This window comes from Halichondria panicea, chromosome 15 (genome assembly GCF_963675165.1).
Source record: "Halichondria panicea chromosome 15, odHalPani1.1, whole genome shotgun sequence".
Taxonomy (NCBI): Eukaryota; Metazoa; Porifera; class Demospongiae; order Suberitida; family Halichondriidae; genus Halichondria; species Halichondria panicea.
Genome location: NC_087391.1, coordinates 2085684 through 2103353, shown reverse-complemented (window position 1 = coordinate 2103353; position 17670 = coordinate 2085684). Strand labels below are relative to the sequence as shown.

At 39.8% G+C, this 17670-nt stretch overlaps 4 protein-coding genes across 6 annotated transcripts in view; 3 read left to right on the top strand and 1 right to left on the bottom strand.

Annotated features, from left to right (window-relative positions):
- The window catches only part of LOC135348753 (baculoviral IAP repeat-containing protein 6-like), a 28811-nt gene extending 28143 nt beyond the window's left edge, over positions 1-668 (top strand). For all 3 annotated transcript variants that reach the window (XM_064547065.1, XM_064547064.1, XM_064547063.1), the window contains exon 34: positions 350-668. In XM_064547065.1, the coding sequence (XP_064403135.1) occupies positions 350-544 (195 nt within the window). In that variant the 3' untranslated portion in view covers positions 545-668. The remainder of the gene's footprint in view (positions 1-349) is intronic.
- Positions 448-17625, bottom strand: LOC135348931 (rRNA-processing protein FCF1 homolog). Its single transcript, XM_064547326.1, has 6 exons — positions 17492-17625; positions 17366-17433; positions 17239-17304; positions 16688-16997; positions 16228-16357; positions 448-769 (listed from the first exon to the last, which is right to left on the bottom strand). The coding sequence occupies exons 1-6, from the start codon at positions 17492-17494 to the stop codon at positions 756-758; spliced, it is 591 nt and encodes a 196-aa protein (XP_064403396.1). The 5' UTR covers positions 17495-17625; the 3' UTR covers positions 448-755.
- Positions 12460-13399, top strand: LOC135348921 (lectin L6-like). Its single transcript, XM_064547311.1, has one exon. The coding sequence runs from the start codon at positions 12592-12594 to the stop codon at positions 13315-13317; it is 726 nt and encodes a 241-aa protein (XP_064403381.1). The 5' UTR covers positions 12460-12591; the 3' UTR covers positions 13318-13399.
- Positions 14954-15858, top strand: LOC135348920 (lectin L6-like). The gene is given in 1 exon segment (XM_064547310.1): positions 14954-15858. A coding segment is annotated over 1 exon segment (726 nt). The 5' UTR covers positions 14954-14991; the 3' UTR covers positions 15718-15858.
- Positions 17626-17670: the final 45 nt, after the last annotated feature.

Sequence of the window (17670 nt, the reverse complement as noted above, 5' to 3'; positions counted from 1 at the left end):
GCTAATTTTAGTGTTGAACCATACCTGGTTGCGAAGGAACACGGTTACAAGGAGCTCAGACCAAGCAAGAGCTAGCTAGCTGCGAATGAAAATATTTGTCTACATGTGAATTTGGTTAAAATTAACAAATATCTTGCACGTGACTACATTCCTCAGTGCCATGGAATTGCTGCAATAGTTACCAGACGTTCCCTCTAGGACAAGTCTGCTCGCGAGACTATATGACACCCTGCAATTATATTTTCTACTAATATTTTACTAGCCATTTTTCTGCTCTACAGTACACAAGATATGATGCAAATGCATTTAAAGACTTTGTTCTTCGTACTTTTTTAATGTTATTTTATAGGTGATACTGAAGCACTTTCATGAGCGTCGTGCAGAAGTGTTGGCGCAGTGTGAAGAGTGGAAGAGGGAACTCGCCGCTGGAGTGAGGAGGCTTCAGGAGAAAGGGGAGACCACAACGCATCTCAACACTCATTTGCAAAACCTCAACAAGTCAATAGACACTCTACACTCAGAAATAGAGAAAATTAACAGCTAGTGAAATCACTTTTTGACTATTATTGGCTGGCTGTATAGTCAATGTGTTTTTCACTGTTATTTATATCTGCTTTCATGCATAAGATTAAGAAAGTACACTGTGTACATAATTATGTGCTAGTCGAGCTATTGTGATGTTGTTAAGTATAATAATTGTTTCTCAGCTGTAGGCCAAGAGGAACTGGTCTTGCACACACAGCTAGAACCTTGCATCATACTCTTGGAGCTGTAAATAGAAAAGGAACAATAATGTTATTGGCGATAGCATAGTGAGCCCTACTTCATGCTCAACATTGTAATTTGTCTGTATGTATGGTGCGCCTGAATGAAATAATTTAGAGTCAGCTCATTCAATTAAGTAAGCATTACATCTGTAACCTGAAGAATGGCTCAGAGACATAATACTATGTATAGGGCCACAAACAGCCCCAAACAAATGGAAACAATAGATGTTAATTGTTGTGTTTGCATGGACGAGTGGGCAAGGAGGTTGGACACGCGTCATCATTCACGTGACATTCCTAGGTTTTTGCTCATGTTACCATGTACTAAACAGCTATATACCTGCATGTAACAAGCCACTATATACTGGATCTGGATTAGCTAGTTTATAGGGTAGAGTATTTCAGCGGAGCTACATGCACATCGTACTGGCTGGGCAAGTCTATTAAACACTTTACACACTAATCGTGATCACTCATCAGAGTGAAGGGGGTATTTGGGAATCGAGACAGCTGTGCACCCAAAGGAGCCAGAACTTTGTAATGTGACTGTCAATAGCAAAATGTGTTGCATGTCTTGCTAATCTGCTTTGTAGAGGAATATGTACTACCACGAAAATGTTGGTCAGCCGAAAATTTCTGTCTAGGCCAATATTTTTGCTGAAAATATGGTCCACCTTTGAAAAAAGTGGTCCTATATAGAGATCTACAGTTGCATGCGCATGCAACAGCTCTAGGTTTTGGCCACTTCTCTGAACTGTTCCATAATCAAAATTTAATGATGCAGTAGTAAGTAGTCCTACAAATGTTTTTAGAATTAGAATCGCTCTTTTTCAAATAAAGAAGTATTGATGTGCTCCAGCATTGCACATTTACTTCAGATTAAGTTGTTCCGATAATTATAGTTACATGAGGCTGCCTGTACATATAAATGGTGTGGAGAGGACAGCTCTAATTGCTACTAGTGCAACCACAAAGGATTAGCGGACAGGAGAGGGGCAATATTTTTAGTAGAAAATTTTTGTCTCCATCTCCATGTTCATTGGAAAAAATTGGTCCCTTACTATGATGATTTTAACAGGTATTAAACAAGAGTAAATCGCAAAATGTGTACTCGCAGATAATTGGAACGAACTTATTAAAACGGTTAAACAACATGCGAATAATTACAAACGTTATTAGTTTCACAACTTTAGCAGAATTTAGGTTAGTACTGGATGTAAGAACCACGAATTAATACCAGCAAAATGTGCCAAACAGTCAGAAAAATCTACCTGAAAATAGTTGTGAAATAACGTAAGTAGTTACTCGTGATTTATGTCGGCGAGTACCAATTTTTGGATTTGGATTTTACTCTCGTTCGCAAAAATACGTCACTTTAATGTACTTGACAATCATACACAGCATGGCATTATTGATTTTGTGCAGTTTAAAGTGTCAAGCCAAACACAAAGTGTCAGTCCAAACCAAGTAAGTATAAAGACCCACAAAAACGTTTGCAATGTGAAAAATTGCTAGGATTGGCCAGGGGAAACACCAAAAATCAAAGAAACAAGAATGCGGACGCGATCCGTTACAACGTCATTCATATATTATGTACGTTAAATTGGGTATAGTTTTTCCATGCTATTTTTTGGTTTTCCTGGCCAATCCTATAGCACATTGTTGGTATGTAGGGTATACATGCATGGCATTGCATATACATGCAGTACATGCATTTGGGTGATAATTTGAGGTCATTGACTGAGTGTGCATTTTGTACAGGGTATAAATTATGAGTTTTGACATGACTGTATGGAAGTAATGATGCGGTTGATCAAGTACATTTTTACTCTATGTCAATTGCTCGTGATGCAGCCATCCATACAATGACGGATTGGAGTTATGCTCTTGCATTGCATAATAATGATACTAGATGCAACAGATGAGAGCTTGGAAGATACTAGATGCAACAGATGAGAGCTTGGAAGACCGAGTAACTGATCAGTGCAACAGAGGAAAATCTATAGGAATACATAGAAGATCTAAAGAAAAGCATGGGAGTGACTGAGTACCCGAGTGCGACATAATTATGTCATATGAGAATCAGGAAGACTATAACCCCCGAGTCTCTCAGAGAGTCATATACAGATGGCGGAATTTTCTAGGTAACAGACTAGAAGTCGAGCCTGAGAGGTCATGTGCCCCATGAAAGCGATCGCAAATCAGAGAAAAATGCTCATGGCCAAGACAGTAGTTGTTTGGAAACTGGTTGCAGAATCTCATGATGATCCTTGTACACGGAGGAAAAGCTTCTCAAGAAACTTACCAACTTACTTACTTACTTAAAATAGTCAGTCATCGATTTGCTGTGAAGTGCGATAATAGTGAACTTTTAGTAATGTCTACAACATGTATGTGAACGTTTTTTGAATCTCAATCATAATTAACTCTAGAAACTAACTGTGCAGTCTGTTTTCAGATGTGATTTTTCCCTGCAGAGATATAACAGTTAAACATAGGAGACGAGTGGTGCAAGCTGCGCTGTGCTAATGCCTCTCGCCGTTGTTTTGCTTTTGCTCAAAAACTACAGTAGAAACTGGATTATTAGCGCTTACTCGACTATAAGCGTATCTTTATTTAAACGCATTCTCAACTGCAGGCTTTTTATACTCGAATTGAAGCGCTTTTCAAATAGTGAAATTTTAGAATTATCAGCTAATTTTGTTTATCTATGAGCTATATAGCTGGTGATATCCATCTGGAAGGACTCTCTGGGCATGCTGTTACCTTGTCTGATCATGCTGAGAGAATGTGAGACATGGATGAGGTCCTTTTATTCCAAGTTCCTGGTCAATATGAATGTTTTTATAATATGAATTAAATGAACTGTAAAATGAACTGTGACATAATAGTATGATATAGATCCAGTTAGGGTTGCCTGCTTGCAATAGCTAATATTTGCTAACAAAAAGCTAGCGCTTTAGTGCAAGGCTAACTCATATGTTGAATAGAAAGTTTGTGCGAACGGATGATACTATGAAAGATTCTAAAGAGACCGCAACAATCTTCAATGTGAGTCAAACTAGCCATAACTCGAGAAAGAAGCTTTAGTTTGCTAATCCACGAATCAAAATCCAAGAGAACGTGGCTAGAAGCCCATAGAAGCTGTTAGTTTTCGTCGCATTGCAACCGGTGAGCAGTTATAGCTGGAACAGACACACACATGCACACGCACACACACACACACACACACACAGTCAGCTTTACCGTATCCCTCGTGCGGCTACACCTCGAGGCATAATATACGTGAAAAGTGCTAAAAAGCTACAGAAGTAGTGCCAATTCGTATATAGTTAAAGCCAATCTTGAACTATAACGGTGAGTTACGTACATAAATGAAGCTGCATGTATAATAAGCTGGAATAAGTGCACAGTCCAATTTGACTGAATAGGAGTAAACGACAACTACCGTGCTGAAAATAGCAAGAATTTATAACGAATCATTATTGGTTGTAGTTAATAAGATCGTACGTAGATCAAGAATCAAACTAAGAGCCCAAGAAAATGGACTACAATGGCAGTGCGGCCATTCAAGAGTTTCCGTACTGGCAACCACTCATAGCTATTGAGATTATCATCTACTTTGCAGTACTACTCCCATCAACTCTATTCTGGAATCTCACTGTCTTCACAGCCCTGATCAAGAGCAAACTCAGCAACAAGCCTCTAACAGTGCTCTACAGTTCCTTGCTATTAGTGCTTTGTGTGGACAAGGTTGTTCAAGCTATTATAACAGCAATCATTTCACCAGATATGCTCAGATTTTGCATATGTGACACTCTACCGTTTTTCTTTCTCGTTTCTTTTAATGCATACTCCACTTCTTTTTCTGTACTGATCATCACTTGCCAGAGTTTGCTACAGCTATAAATCATCAGAGGGAAGAAACAATGGAACAGCTACGGAAGGATCATCCCTTGCATCGTAATATGTGTTCTAGTTGGAATGTTTTGGTGTGTAGGGATAATTATTCAGTACATCCTTCAGGACTTTCTTCTGACAGCATCATCAAATCCTTGCCATCCATTATGCATACAGAATGGTACGTCAAGTTCTAAAGCAGAAATAATAATCGTAAGTACCTATTTGGTATCTACACTGCTTCCCGCTTCTACCATGGTCATAGTAACGACAGTTTGGTCTGCACAGTTATTTAAGAAAATGTCTATCCAGCAAAAAATCCAAGACTATAATACCTCGAACAAGAAACTTATATTTATGCCTATTTTGATGGTGATTCTAATCGTATGCAACACACTACTTGGTTATCTAATCGGCACAGCAATTTCAGAAGTGCTAAAACTATCAGGAGTAGAAAATTACCTTGGAAACTGGGCTTATTTTGTACGCAGAATGTCACATGGTTTTATCAGCTGTCTACATGGAGTGTCCTATCCAATCACACTGCTCTACTTCAATACCAAGCTTAGAAAAAACTGGATTTTTAAAAGGACAAACAGAGTGGACTCAGAAATTATTACAGCGCAATAGTGACTATATATACTATATATGTTTTACGTATTATATTAACTTATATCCCGTTGCTATGTTGTTGCCAAGTGCAATATGAAGCATATTGCACTGCTGAAAAGTCATATTGCACTGCTGAAAAGTCATATTGCACTGACCACAAAACGCCCCTCTGGCATAATTAAATTAAATATTGTATCATAAGTATCAAAGTAAGTCCAGCCATGCATGAATGTTCAGCACTGCTGGAGCTTCTTCTTTGCAACCATGCAGGTTTTAAAATCGTCCCAAGCTCATTTTGTGAAGATTCTGTGATCCTAGACCTAGTCCTCCACTTCTTGATGCACGGTCAATTCTGGCTTCATCATAGCACTAGAAGCGGCTCTTTTTGCAGGGGGCTTGAGCTGTTTTGCAGCAGTGTAGAGGCGAGCTTCTTTGGCTTGGTTGTGATACCGAGGATAGTGCTAGTGGAGGGGGCTGTTCGAGCAGCAGTTACACTGAGTAGTATAGTGGGTTGTGGCTGTTTCTTCGCAGCAGTAAATGGGGTGGGGCTGTTTCTTTGCAGCAGTAGAGGGGTGGGGCTGTTTTGCAGTGGTTTCAGCGTTGGAACTCCAACAATTTTTGTCAAGCCATTCGTCTGTCATGCCAATCTTATACGCTGCATAATATACTGGCGTCTAGGAGAGAGAAGAGATGGAGCTGTGTCTAGAGTTGTCTTTGTCATCTTTTTGTGCAGTTTATATTGTGTTACTAAGACAGTGTTATGTTGCTATGCCCTCGGGATATAAACTAGTTATTACACGTGCACTCGGGATGCATGGAATATATTGCACTCAGCCCTCGGGGCTTACGCCCTCGTGCTTCAGTGCAATATATTCCATACATCCCTTGTGCCCGTGTTATAACTATAACTAAACACACACACTATAAATTATATTGACTAACACAATGGGTGGTGGGATGTAAACATTATTAAATAGTGTACAAATCTAAGGAGATAGAAACTAAATTATATGAAGTATCGTGGGTGCTGATGCCTCGGTGGAGGCACCTGAACATTTCAATTTTGCATACAAACATTAATTTTATACCGCATGGCAGGGGAATGGTGTAAAAGTGGGAAATAATCGAATGATACTTGCTAAAAATGATGCCCCAAAATCCACAAATTGGTATATCCAACTAGCTAGAAGACTATAGAAGCTCTTACTTGCACTACATTGATCAATGAGCAGCTGTAGCAGTCTAGACAGACACACACACACACACACACACACACAAAAACACACTACCATACACCTCGCTTGCACATGCGCACACGGAGGCATAACTAGAGCACTAAAGTGCCAACCCTCGGCTAGAACTAGAGCACCCAGCTGTTGACATAAATGCAGTAGTATGTATGAAGCATATAGGCTGGCTAAGTAGCAAAGTAACATGAGCAATAAACTTCAAAGTAGGCATGCTGAAACTTCTGAGAACGGAGTTTTAGTATGGAATGAGACATGCACTGTGGACTAGGATCACAGTTAGCAAAGAAGCCTATAGTCTTAGAAATATGGCTCCTGGTATGTTCTAGGGCTAGAGATACCGTATAGTGGGACATTTTCGTGGGGTGCAACATTTGGCGTTTTCGAGGGCAGAGCAGTAACGTAAAAATTAAAACCAAAATAAACTCCCACGCATCGGTATTTTCACATGCAAAGCTATTGGTGGGTGTGGTTTCCTGGCATTGAAATGCGAATATTAGAACCCACGAATATTTCTGCTGAGGGCTCAAAACCTCAATCGTAATTCTAGCTTTCTACTTAAGTGACCCTTTTCCATTGTTCCTGATACAGGATCACTTCGATCAGCTGTAAATACGTACCTCAAATAAAGATCGCGTGTATCTAGAGGCCATGCAGCTAACGTGCAAGTTCGAGGTTCGACAGTGTCAAAAGGTCAAGGGATAATGACACCAGAAAATTATTACATACTGCATTCTTGACCTTTGGACCCAATACGTATTGCATTCCTGACCTTTGGATCCAATGCGTTAGTACTTAACACGCATAACGTAAACTATATTTTAATCGTTTGAAGGCACATTAATAGTTCTAAGAAGCTTTTTTGATGTAAAAGCTTAGTCTAAGCAACGTCTTTGAAGGCTGCTAATGCTTGTAAGCACTGCTATACTTCATGCGTTTCCAAAGCGTTGGTGAAAATGGGTGTGGTGTAGAGTTCAAAAGGTTAAGCTAGAATTTCTCGCTTCCTACTGGTGTACATTGGATTGATTATTATTTTGTCTGAAGAATCAAGAGAACTGATCAAAATGATGAAAGAGCTGGGGGTATATCAACGAATTAGCATCAGGTTGGATCTCCATTAGAAACATAGAGCACGTGATTAATACCTTTTGACCGTGTCGAACCTCCTCTGAGTTCAAGCTTCTTATATTTGACAAGTCATTATGCATGCGCAAGCGAGGTATACATAGTGTGTTTGTGTGTCTGTGTGTGTAGACTGCTACAGCTGCTCAAGGATCAATGAAGTGCAAGTAAGAGTTTCTATATATAGACTTCTAGTCATGTTTTCTTGGATTTTAATTCGTAGATTTGCAAAATAATGCTTCGTTCTCAAGTGATGCCTAGTTTTGCTTATTTGGAATGCCATTGCAGCCTTTTCAGAAGAGCACGTATATAGCCAAACCTGTTTACCGAGTGTTGCTACTCTACTTAGTAGTTAGCTCTGCACTAGAACGCTAGCTATTGGTAGCTACTATATACACAGTAAGTGCAGTAGTAGTAGTAGATCTAAGAGGTAGTCTAATGCTCAAGGATGATGAAACATCTTATATACATAGTAGGCATCTGCAGAATTGTGTAGAGGAGATGTTCCACCATCCTTGAGCATTAGTTTATCTCCTAGATCTATTACTATACTGCACTATACTGCACTTACTGTGTATAATATAGTAGGTATCTTCAAGACCAGCTAGCTCATTGACAGTTGACAACCACTCTCTGGGACACAAACCATTGTGTAACTCTTATTTCAATATTTCACAAACTTCTTTTCTTTAGAATAATAGCGCATGCATTGCAGAATGCGGAGGCTGCAAACCTCAATGTAAAAGGGTGTGCCAGCTCAGCACACTTTCCTGCGGAAGCTATACAGGAAGTAGTTAGTGGGCGTTTCAAAATTCCAGGAGGCTCATAAACGAATAGGACTATTAATGATATTCATAACATAAGTAATTACTCGCGATTGATTTATTACATTTTCAAATGTCCGTGAGTACCAATTTTCGGGATTTTACCCTTATTCGCAAAAATACGTCACTTTAAGGTCAAGCTTTTTACTTGACGATTATACACAAGCATGGCAGTATTGATTTTGTGCAGTTTGAGTGTCAAGCCAAACCAGTGCACAATCTCACAATTAAACGTACATAAATGAAGCTGTATAATAAGCTAGAATAAGTGCACAGACTTCATCGATAACAACGATTACGATAACTCAACAAGTGGAGATGGAGGAATGGAGAATGTAAATGGATTGATTGATGACGACAGTCCCATTCGACTGAATAGGAGTCAACGACAACTACCGTGCTGAAAATAGCAAGAATGTATAACGAATCAATTGGTTGTAGTTAATAAGGACAAACGTCAAGAATCAAACTAAGAGCCCAAGAAAATGGACTACAGTGAATACAATGGCAGTGCCATTCAAGAGTTTCCGTACTGGCAACCACTCATAGCTATTGACATTATTATCCACTTTGCAGTACTACTCCCATTAACTCTATTCTGGAATCTCACTGTCTTCACAGCCCTGATCAAGAGCAAACTCAGCAACAAGCCTCTAACAGTGCTCTACAGTTCCTTGCTATTGGTGCTTTGTTTGGACAAGATTGTTCAAGCTATTGTAACGGCAACTATTTCACCAAACATGCTCAGATTTTGCATATGTGACATTTTAACGAATTCCTTTCTCTTTTCTTTCAATGCATCCTCCACTGCCTTTTCTGTACTGATAATCACTTGCCAGAGCTTGCTACAGCTACAAATCATCAGAGGGAAGAAACAATGGAACAGCTACGGAAGAGTCATCCCTTGCATCGGAGTAAGCTTTCTAGTTGGAATGTTCTGGTATGTAGGGATAATTATTCAGGACATCCTTTTGCCAGGGTCACCAAATCCTTGCCAGCCGTTATGCATACAGAATGGTACGTCAAGTTCTAAAGCAGAAATAATAATCTTAAGTACCTATTTGGTGTCTACACTGCTTCCCGCTTCTACCATGGTCATAGTAACGACAGTTTGGTCTGCACAGTTATTTAAGAACATGTCTATCCAGCAAAAAATCCAAGACTACAATAGATTGAACAAGAAACTTCTATTTATGCCCATTTTGATGATAATTCTAATCGTATGCAATACACTACTTGGTTATCTGATGGGCACAGCAATTTCAGAAGTGTTAAAACTATCAGGAGTAGAAAATTACCTTGGAAACTGGGCCTATTTTGTACGCAGAATGTCATATGGTTTTATCAGCTGTCTACATGGAGTGTCTTATCCGATCACACTGCTCTATTTCAACACCAAGCTTAGAAAAAACTGGATTTTTAGAAGGTCAAACAGAGTGGACTCAGAAATTATTACAGTGCAATAGGGATAATATTATACATGTACTATAATTATGTTTACGTATCATATAAACTTAGACTATAAACACGCACGCGCGCGCACACACACACACACTACTAACTGTTCAGTCTGTTTTCAGATGTGATTTTTCCCTGCAGAGATATAACAGTTTAAACACAGTAGACGAGTGGTGCAAGCTGCGCTGTGCTAATGCCTCTTGCCGTTGTTTTGCTTTCGCTCAAAAACTATTAGAAGAGAGGCATGTTATTATTGTTGATTGCAATTGTTGACAGAATTGAATTCCAGACAGTCATTATAGGAAAGGAGCTGAATGGCAGAAGCCTATCTGATGGCTTGATGAATAATTTTCAAAGGTACTGAAGCAACTGCAAACAGCCAAGTATAAGTACAAGCCTGTAGCCAAACAGTGGGAACAAACCTTTGTCAAAGGCACAGAACACAGACAGTAGTATAGCACAGACAGTACAGTATATCTAAACAAGCAGAGAAAAGACGTGTGTACATGTATCTATTAATTGTTACCAATTACATCCACAGGAATAATTATTAAAGGATGTGTCTCAGACACACACACACAGTCAGCTTTACCGTATCCCTCGTGCGGCTACGCCTCGAGGCATAAAATACGTGAAAAGTGCTAAAAAGCTACAGAAGCAGTGCCAATTCCTATATACTAATAGGCTTGAACTATAACGGTGAGCATAATCTTACGTACATACATGTAAATGAAGCTGCATGTATAATAAGCTGGAATAAGTGCACAGTCCAATTTGACTGAATAGGAGTAAACGACAACTACCGTGCTGAAAATAGCAAAAATTTATAACGAATCATTATTGGTTGTACTTAATAAAGATCGTACGTGGATGTAAGTAGATTAAGAATCAAACTAAGAGCTCAAGAAAATGGACTACAGTGACTACAATGGCAGTGCCATTCAAGAGTTTCCATACTGGCAACCACTCATAGCTATTGAGATTATCATCTACTTTGCAGTACTACTCCCATCAACTCTATTCTGGAATCTCACAGTCTTCACAGCCCTGATCAAGAGCAAACTCAGCAACAAGCCTCTAACAGTGCTCTACAGTTCCTTGTTATTGGTGCTTTGTATGGACAAGGTTGTTCAAGTTATTGTAACAGCAATCATGTCACCAGATATGCTCAGATTTTGCATATGTCACACTCTACTACCGTTTTTCTTTCTCGTTTCTTTTAATGCATACTCCACTCCTTTCTCTGTACTGATCATCACTTGCCAGAGTTTGCTACAGCTACAAATCATCAGAGGGAAGAAACAATGGAACAGCTACGGAAGGATCATCCCTTGCATCGGAATATGTGTTCTAGTTGGAATGTTTTGGTGTGTAGGGGTAATTATTCAGTACATCCTTCAGGACTTTCTTCTGACAGAATCATCAAATCCTTGCCATCCATTATGCATACAGAATGGTACGTCAAGTTCTAAAGCAGAAATAATAATCTCAAGTACCTATTTGGTGTCTACACTGCTTCCTGCTTCTACCATGGTCATAGTAACGACAGTTTGGTCTGCACAGCTTTTTAAGAAAATGTCTATCCAGCAAAAAATTCAAGACTACAATACATTGAATAAAAACTTCTATTTATGCCCATTTTGATGATGATTCTAATCGTCTGCAATACACTACTTGGTTATCTGATCGGCACAGCAATTTCAGAAGTGTTAAAACTATCAGGAGTAGAAAATTACCTTGGAAACTGGGGCTATTTTGTACGCAGAATGTCATATGGTTTTATCAGCTGTCTACATGGAGTGTTTTATCCAATCACACTGCTTTATTTCAACACCAAGCTTAGAAAAAACTGGATTTTTAGAAGGTCAAACAGAGTGGACTCAGAAATTATTACAGTGCAATAGGGACTATACTATATAATCATATTAAACACACACACACTATATTGACTTAATTAAAAGGGGGAGGGGATCTGCAAAGAGATCAGAGTTCACAATGGCTGCTATTTATGGCAGTGGACAGCCAGAGGAGGAATGCCCGGGTCAAAAGGTCCTTAACTAAAACACTATACGTGGCCCTATGTTTTACATGTAAAACTGAGTTTACCCTTGCGTCCCTGGTTAAACCACATAATGTATACGCAAGGTTAAAAATTCCAACATAATTACGGCATCATTTAAGGCCAAAATAAGCAATAATGAATGTGTAATCAGTGCATGGTATCAGGTAGGAGCGGGCGGGGGACCAAGGAATTCCTCAAAAAAAGCTTCTTTAAATCCATCTAATAATTATATAGAAGCTGTTAGTTGCTATAACAGTAGGGCAGTTAAAGCTGAAACAGACACACACAATCAGCTTTACCGTATTCGTCGTGCAGTTATGCCTCGAGGCATAATAAATATCAGACAGACAGAAAACTATGTAAGGCAAGGTCCATAATTGCAAGGAATATTTATTATAAATTTATTGTACATGTACATGTACATGTAGAAGAGGCACTAAAATAACCTGTACATAGTTTGGTCTTAGTACATTAATTATTTTATTAACCTCGCTGACCACTGATTATGCAACTGCAGCTTACGTACTTAAGGACTACAGACAACCGCTCGATCATTACAGATTGTATGGACCAACTGGAGTAAGGTGCAAATTAACAAAATGTCCAGCTTTGGTGTCCTGCTGCTTCTGGTTGTATACAGTGCCAGCACGAACGCCCACCTCTTTCAACACATCCCTGGAGGTCTCAAGCACGTAACTGGATCTGCCAATTACTTGTGGGGTGTCAACAATCAGGACCAAATCTTTCGATGCAACAGACCTTGCTCCGGTAATTGGATTCAAGTACCAGGAGGGCTGATGCAAGTCGATGCCAATGACGATGAGGTCTGGGGTGTTGCCTCAGACTATACAATTTGGAAACGACCCATTGACGGGAGCGGCAGCTGGCAAAATTTTCTGGGCCGTCTCAAGCATGTGTCTGCTTCTGGCTATGGTTACATCTGGGGTGTGGATAGCCTCGACAAAATCTGGAAATGTAAGAAGCCTTGCAGTGGAGCTTGGAGTATAGTCGACGGCAGTCTAAAGCCAATTGATGGTGGCTATAAGTATGTTTATGGAGTTAGCCACACAAATGAAATCTGGGTAAGGCCAGTCGACGGTAGTGGAAGTTGGAGAAAAATTCCTGGCAGTCTGAGCTATATCACAGCTTCTGGGTATGATGAGGTTTTCGGAGTAAATTCTGCTGACAAAGTCTATCGTTGCAAGAAGCCGTGTGTGGGAGAGTTGGAGCTGATCGACGAGAGGATGAAACAGTGTGATGCCACAAACAACGGTCTGTTTGGAGTCAACGACCACAACAACGTATTCAGATATAATCTTCCATGAGAAAAAGATAAGGACAATGGACAGATAAATAATTACACGTAATATAGAAGTACCGTATTACTATAATATTTTGCTGGTGAAAAATATTTGCGAAATGAGCCGAAAAATTGACTGCTGCATTCAGGATTTTGGGTCAGGGGGGACAAATGAAAAATGTAGGGGGGCCTAAGCTCCCACGATGTATGCTTCATGGCACGCCAAACTAGGGGGTCCGAGGGGGAATGCTCCCCCCGAAAAATTGGATATTTGAGGGCAGTACATGTAGATCGATGCTGGTGAAATTTTAGCTCATAAGTCATTATAATTATAGCAGTACAAATGTCTATTAATGAATCTGCCAGATCCTATGGCCCTCAATGCAGTCCTGCCCTAACTATTGCGTTCTAGCAAGGATCGTGTGTAATTAAATACCAGTAATAATTTGTGATTTTATGCGAATTGATCAACGCTAGCAACGGTTCACGTAATTATGTTTAATGCTTGCAAAACATTCCAGTAATATGATATAATTTTTACACATAATTATAATTATACAAAGTGTATGCTGTTTGTTCATTCGTTTGTTCCTGTGTTCCTTGTGTACTCTAGCTACATTCTCATGTTACTCTCCGTTACTTACATCTTAATATCTGACATGTACATGTATGAATCCTACAATCTATGAATCCTACGATCTACAGATTTTATGTAAGCTCGTCCGTTCAACTCACATGACCTTAACCCTTTACTCTATTGACGCCTTATAAGGCATCATAATTGGGTGCCCTGCACTGCGTCTATCAGAAATGTACACAATGTGAAAATCAAAAATCAGTAGTATATGAAAAAGGAAACCTATTATGTAGCAGCGTATTAACAGAGGCCCAGGGCGCTATAACAAGGCTTTGAAAACGGCTGTGGTGCATTGTCAGACATGCACTAGGACTAAGATCACAGCAAAGTGAGCCAAGAAGCCTGGATTTTACATTTAGAGTAAATTACCACAAATTTGTGAGTAGTTTTACTTTGCTTAACATTTCCATGGCAACTTATGGTGATTAATATAGAAAACAGCACAAAATTGGTAGTGGTTGGCTGGGTAATCGGTTTAAAGGTGTAGAAAAGACCAACGGTTTTGACTAAGGTCTAGGATTTGACACAACGCCTATAGGTAGTTTGGCTACATACGAAAGCTTCAATGATGCTTACATATCTACATGTCCTCCACAGTGCTCAAAAATTGCTATTTTTTTTGCACCTTTTCGGTTTGGTGAGTACCTCAAGAAGATCTACATGTAACAGATAAAATAGGGCCAGTATAACTATTCTAGGCCATTATAGATACAGGAGAGGTATCGGGCAATGCACAATTCAAATTATATTCACAGAACACAGGAGTGCTTGTATATTTCATAAAACACTCAGCCTCATTCTAGATATCTGTGAGGCAGTGAGAGTCTAACATAGGAGTTTACATGAAAGTATGTAAATTGGCTGTATTAGCGGTATACGATTGTTCATGTACATGTCAGTTATTAAGATGTAAGTAACGGAGAGTAACATGAGAATGTAGCCCTTAAAGTACACAAGGGAACATAGGAATGAACAAACAGCACACACTTTGTGTTGCTGTCTACTTAAACACACCAACATTTTTCAAAAGTACACTGAACAATTGAAAGTGCTAACACAAAAATGTTCAGCCTCAATATTATACTACTACTGGTCAGCTGCCTTGCCTACTGTCAGGGCCACATGTTTGGACACATCCCTGGCGGTCTCAAGCACGTAACTGGATCTGCCAACTACTTGTGGGGTGTCAACAATCAGGACCAAATCTATCGATGCAACAGACCTTGCTCCGGTAATTGGATTCAAGTACCAGGAGGGCTGATGCAAGTCGATGCCAATGACGATGAGGTCTGGGGTGTTGCCTCAGACTATACAATTTGGAAACGACCCGTTGATGGAAGCGGCAGCTGGCAAAAGGTTCCAGGTGGTCTCAAGCATGTGTCAGCTTCTGGTAATGGCTACATTTGGGGGGTCAGTCACGACGACAATATCTACAAGTGCAAAAAGCCATGTAATGGAGCTTGGCAGCAGGTGTGAGGAGGATTGAAGCAAATTGATGGAGGAGAAAAGTATGTCTACGGTGTTAGCAGTATAAACAAAATATTTTCAAGACCAGTCGATGGAAGTGGAAGCTGGAGACTTATTCCAGGAGAGCTCATTCACATTACTGCTTCCGGCGCAAACGAAGTCTTTGGAGTAAACTCCGCCCATACAATTTATCGCTGCCCCAAGCCGTGTATTGGAGAGTGGGAGGAGATCGAGGGCAGTCTAAAGCAGGTTGATGCGACAAACAACGGTCTCTTCGGAGTTAACCGCCATGACAACATCTTCAAATATCGCCTGAAGTAAGAAGCTACAAGCTACAAACTTGGTCTACATGTACATGTAGGTTACAAGGCAATGTGAACTTTAGAAAACTAGTTACAAATGTACTGCATAAGTAAGAACTGGATGGATATATAGATACGTATTGCATGTATTTGATCAGTATTACACCTCTATACAAACAGGCAAAAGAGCATGCAGGGTTTCATCTAGTGGGGAGAAAGGGGGGAACCTTCCTCCCCCCAGAATACTTATTTTCCCTTCCAAACATGTTATGGCATTGTCAATTAGTACTACATGAGACATTAAATAGCACGTAAAAAGCTCAAATGATCCCAATAGCTTTTCTACTGAGGCACATCACATGTGTAAACTACAGTACACGTACGTAAGGAAGACAAAGCCTATTTTATTAGACAGATATCATATTGCTCACGTCTGGCACCATCTACGTAATCTCATTCAGTAAGAACTAGACATTTTTTACTTATATAACATCAAAGATACAGGTCTTAGCAAACTAAGTTGACTGACCTCCGTAAGCATCAGGCATTCTCTCAATGCTGTATTTGTGTTGAGTGATGTACATGATGGGTACTCCAGGAATCTTGCGAATCCTCCTCTTCAGGTCACGGTCACAAGTGGCCACAATGTAGCAGCGATGCTGTAAGCAAAACAACAATAAAAGAACTATTCTGTAGAGACCACTGCTGGACATTAGCACACAGTAAGACCAGTATGCTATGAACAGGTCACTCTCTATAATATAATTATACAGCCGGGTTATTAAGCCAAAAGGTCGGAGCTTTAAACTTTAAACTGTGTTAGCAGGCCATCTCTTCATTACAATCACTGTTGGTGTGCATGCATGGGTAACCACTATGAACCTTAGTACTTAGCAAATGCGTACACTTACACTGCCTTAAGAGTAAATCACCCCGGACACCAATTCCAAACCTTTATATTATCTCCCTACCCAACCATTGAGACATACCTGTGTGACCCTATTCACCAGACAGTCGTCAGCGTAGGTTCCAGCATGTGTACATGGGAGTCTTTCAAAACGAGCGTCTTTTACTATTCTCTGCGCCACTCTGAACTTTGACCCCAGCTTCTCAAGTTCTGCCATAACACAGTCAGTGATACAAGGTACACACTTTGCATAAAGACAGTCCATGAAACTCTGCATAATGTCCAGTTTGTTCTTGATGGAGAAGTTTATGAAGTTAGTGTCCACTAAGATGTGATAGGGAGGTCCGAGCTGGTCGTTGTATTGGAAGAACAGAGAAGAGGGAACTTGTGGACTGTGGGGGGGGGGGAGGGTATCGGTTTTGGGTGTACAAGAAGTATGTGATATGTGTGATGGTGGGAATAAGAACTAAAGGTATGGTAGATTGTAAGGGCTAGCCTGTTTACATGAAGAATGGTACGGCTATTAAAAATTAAGACAATTGGCTCGACTGGTTGAAAATAATGGCTAGTAAAAATCAATGCGTATTTAAACTACAGGTAGGAGTTTAATACACCGTTCTGTTAATAACTTACATTCGTCTGACTTTGTCGTCCTCTGTCTTTTTTTGTTTCTGTTCATTCTTTTCTTGATTCTTTTTACTGGGCGAGACAACAATTCAGTGATAAGTAAGTTAGACTTATGACAGCACAGCACACTCACATTCGAGCATCCTTGGCTGAGATCATCCTCTTCATGGCTGCAAACTTCTTGGTTTTCTTGCACTTTGGCTACATTGAAGGACACACTGTACTACTTATAATTATGAGTAGATCTAGCACTGCTCACCATTCTGTAGCTTGTACCTCCACTGACTTTGATACTGTACACACTAATACAAAATTTGTAAGGTTGCCAAGATATGCCACGTGGTTTTTATATCTACAGCTTTACTTACATCTTACATACATCTGTGACGATCATTACTTGATTTGCTCTCATCTCTGAAAATAATGCCAATGTGTAAT

What these genes read in the sequence shown, in the direction of transcription:
- LOC135348921 (XM_064547311.1), top strand. Translation starts at nt 12,592, where the DNA reads ATGTCCAGCTTTGGTGTCCTGCTGCTTCTGGTTGTATACAGTGCCAGC.
- LOC135348931 (XM_064547326.1), bottom strand. An exon ending in TCAGCCAAGGATGCTCGAAT is followed by an intron (nt 17,305 to 17,365) that starts GTGAGTGTGCTG and finishes TGTCTCGCCCAG; the next exon opens with TAAAAAGAATCAAGAAAAGA. An exon ending in TGGTGAATAGGGTCACACAG is followed by an intron (nt 16,358 to 16,687) that starts GTATGTCTCAAT and finishes TTTTGCTTACAG; the next exon opens with CATCGCTGCTACATTGTGGC.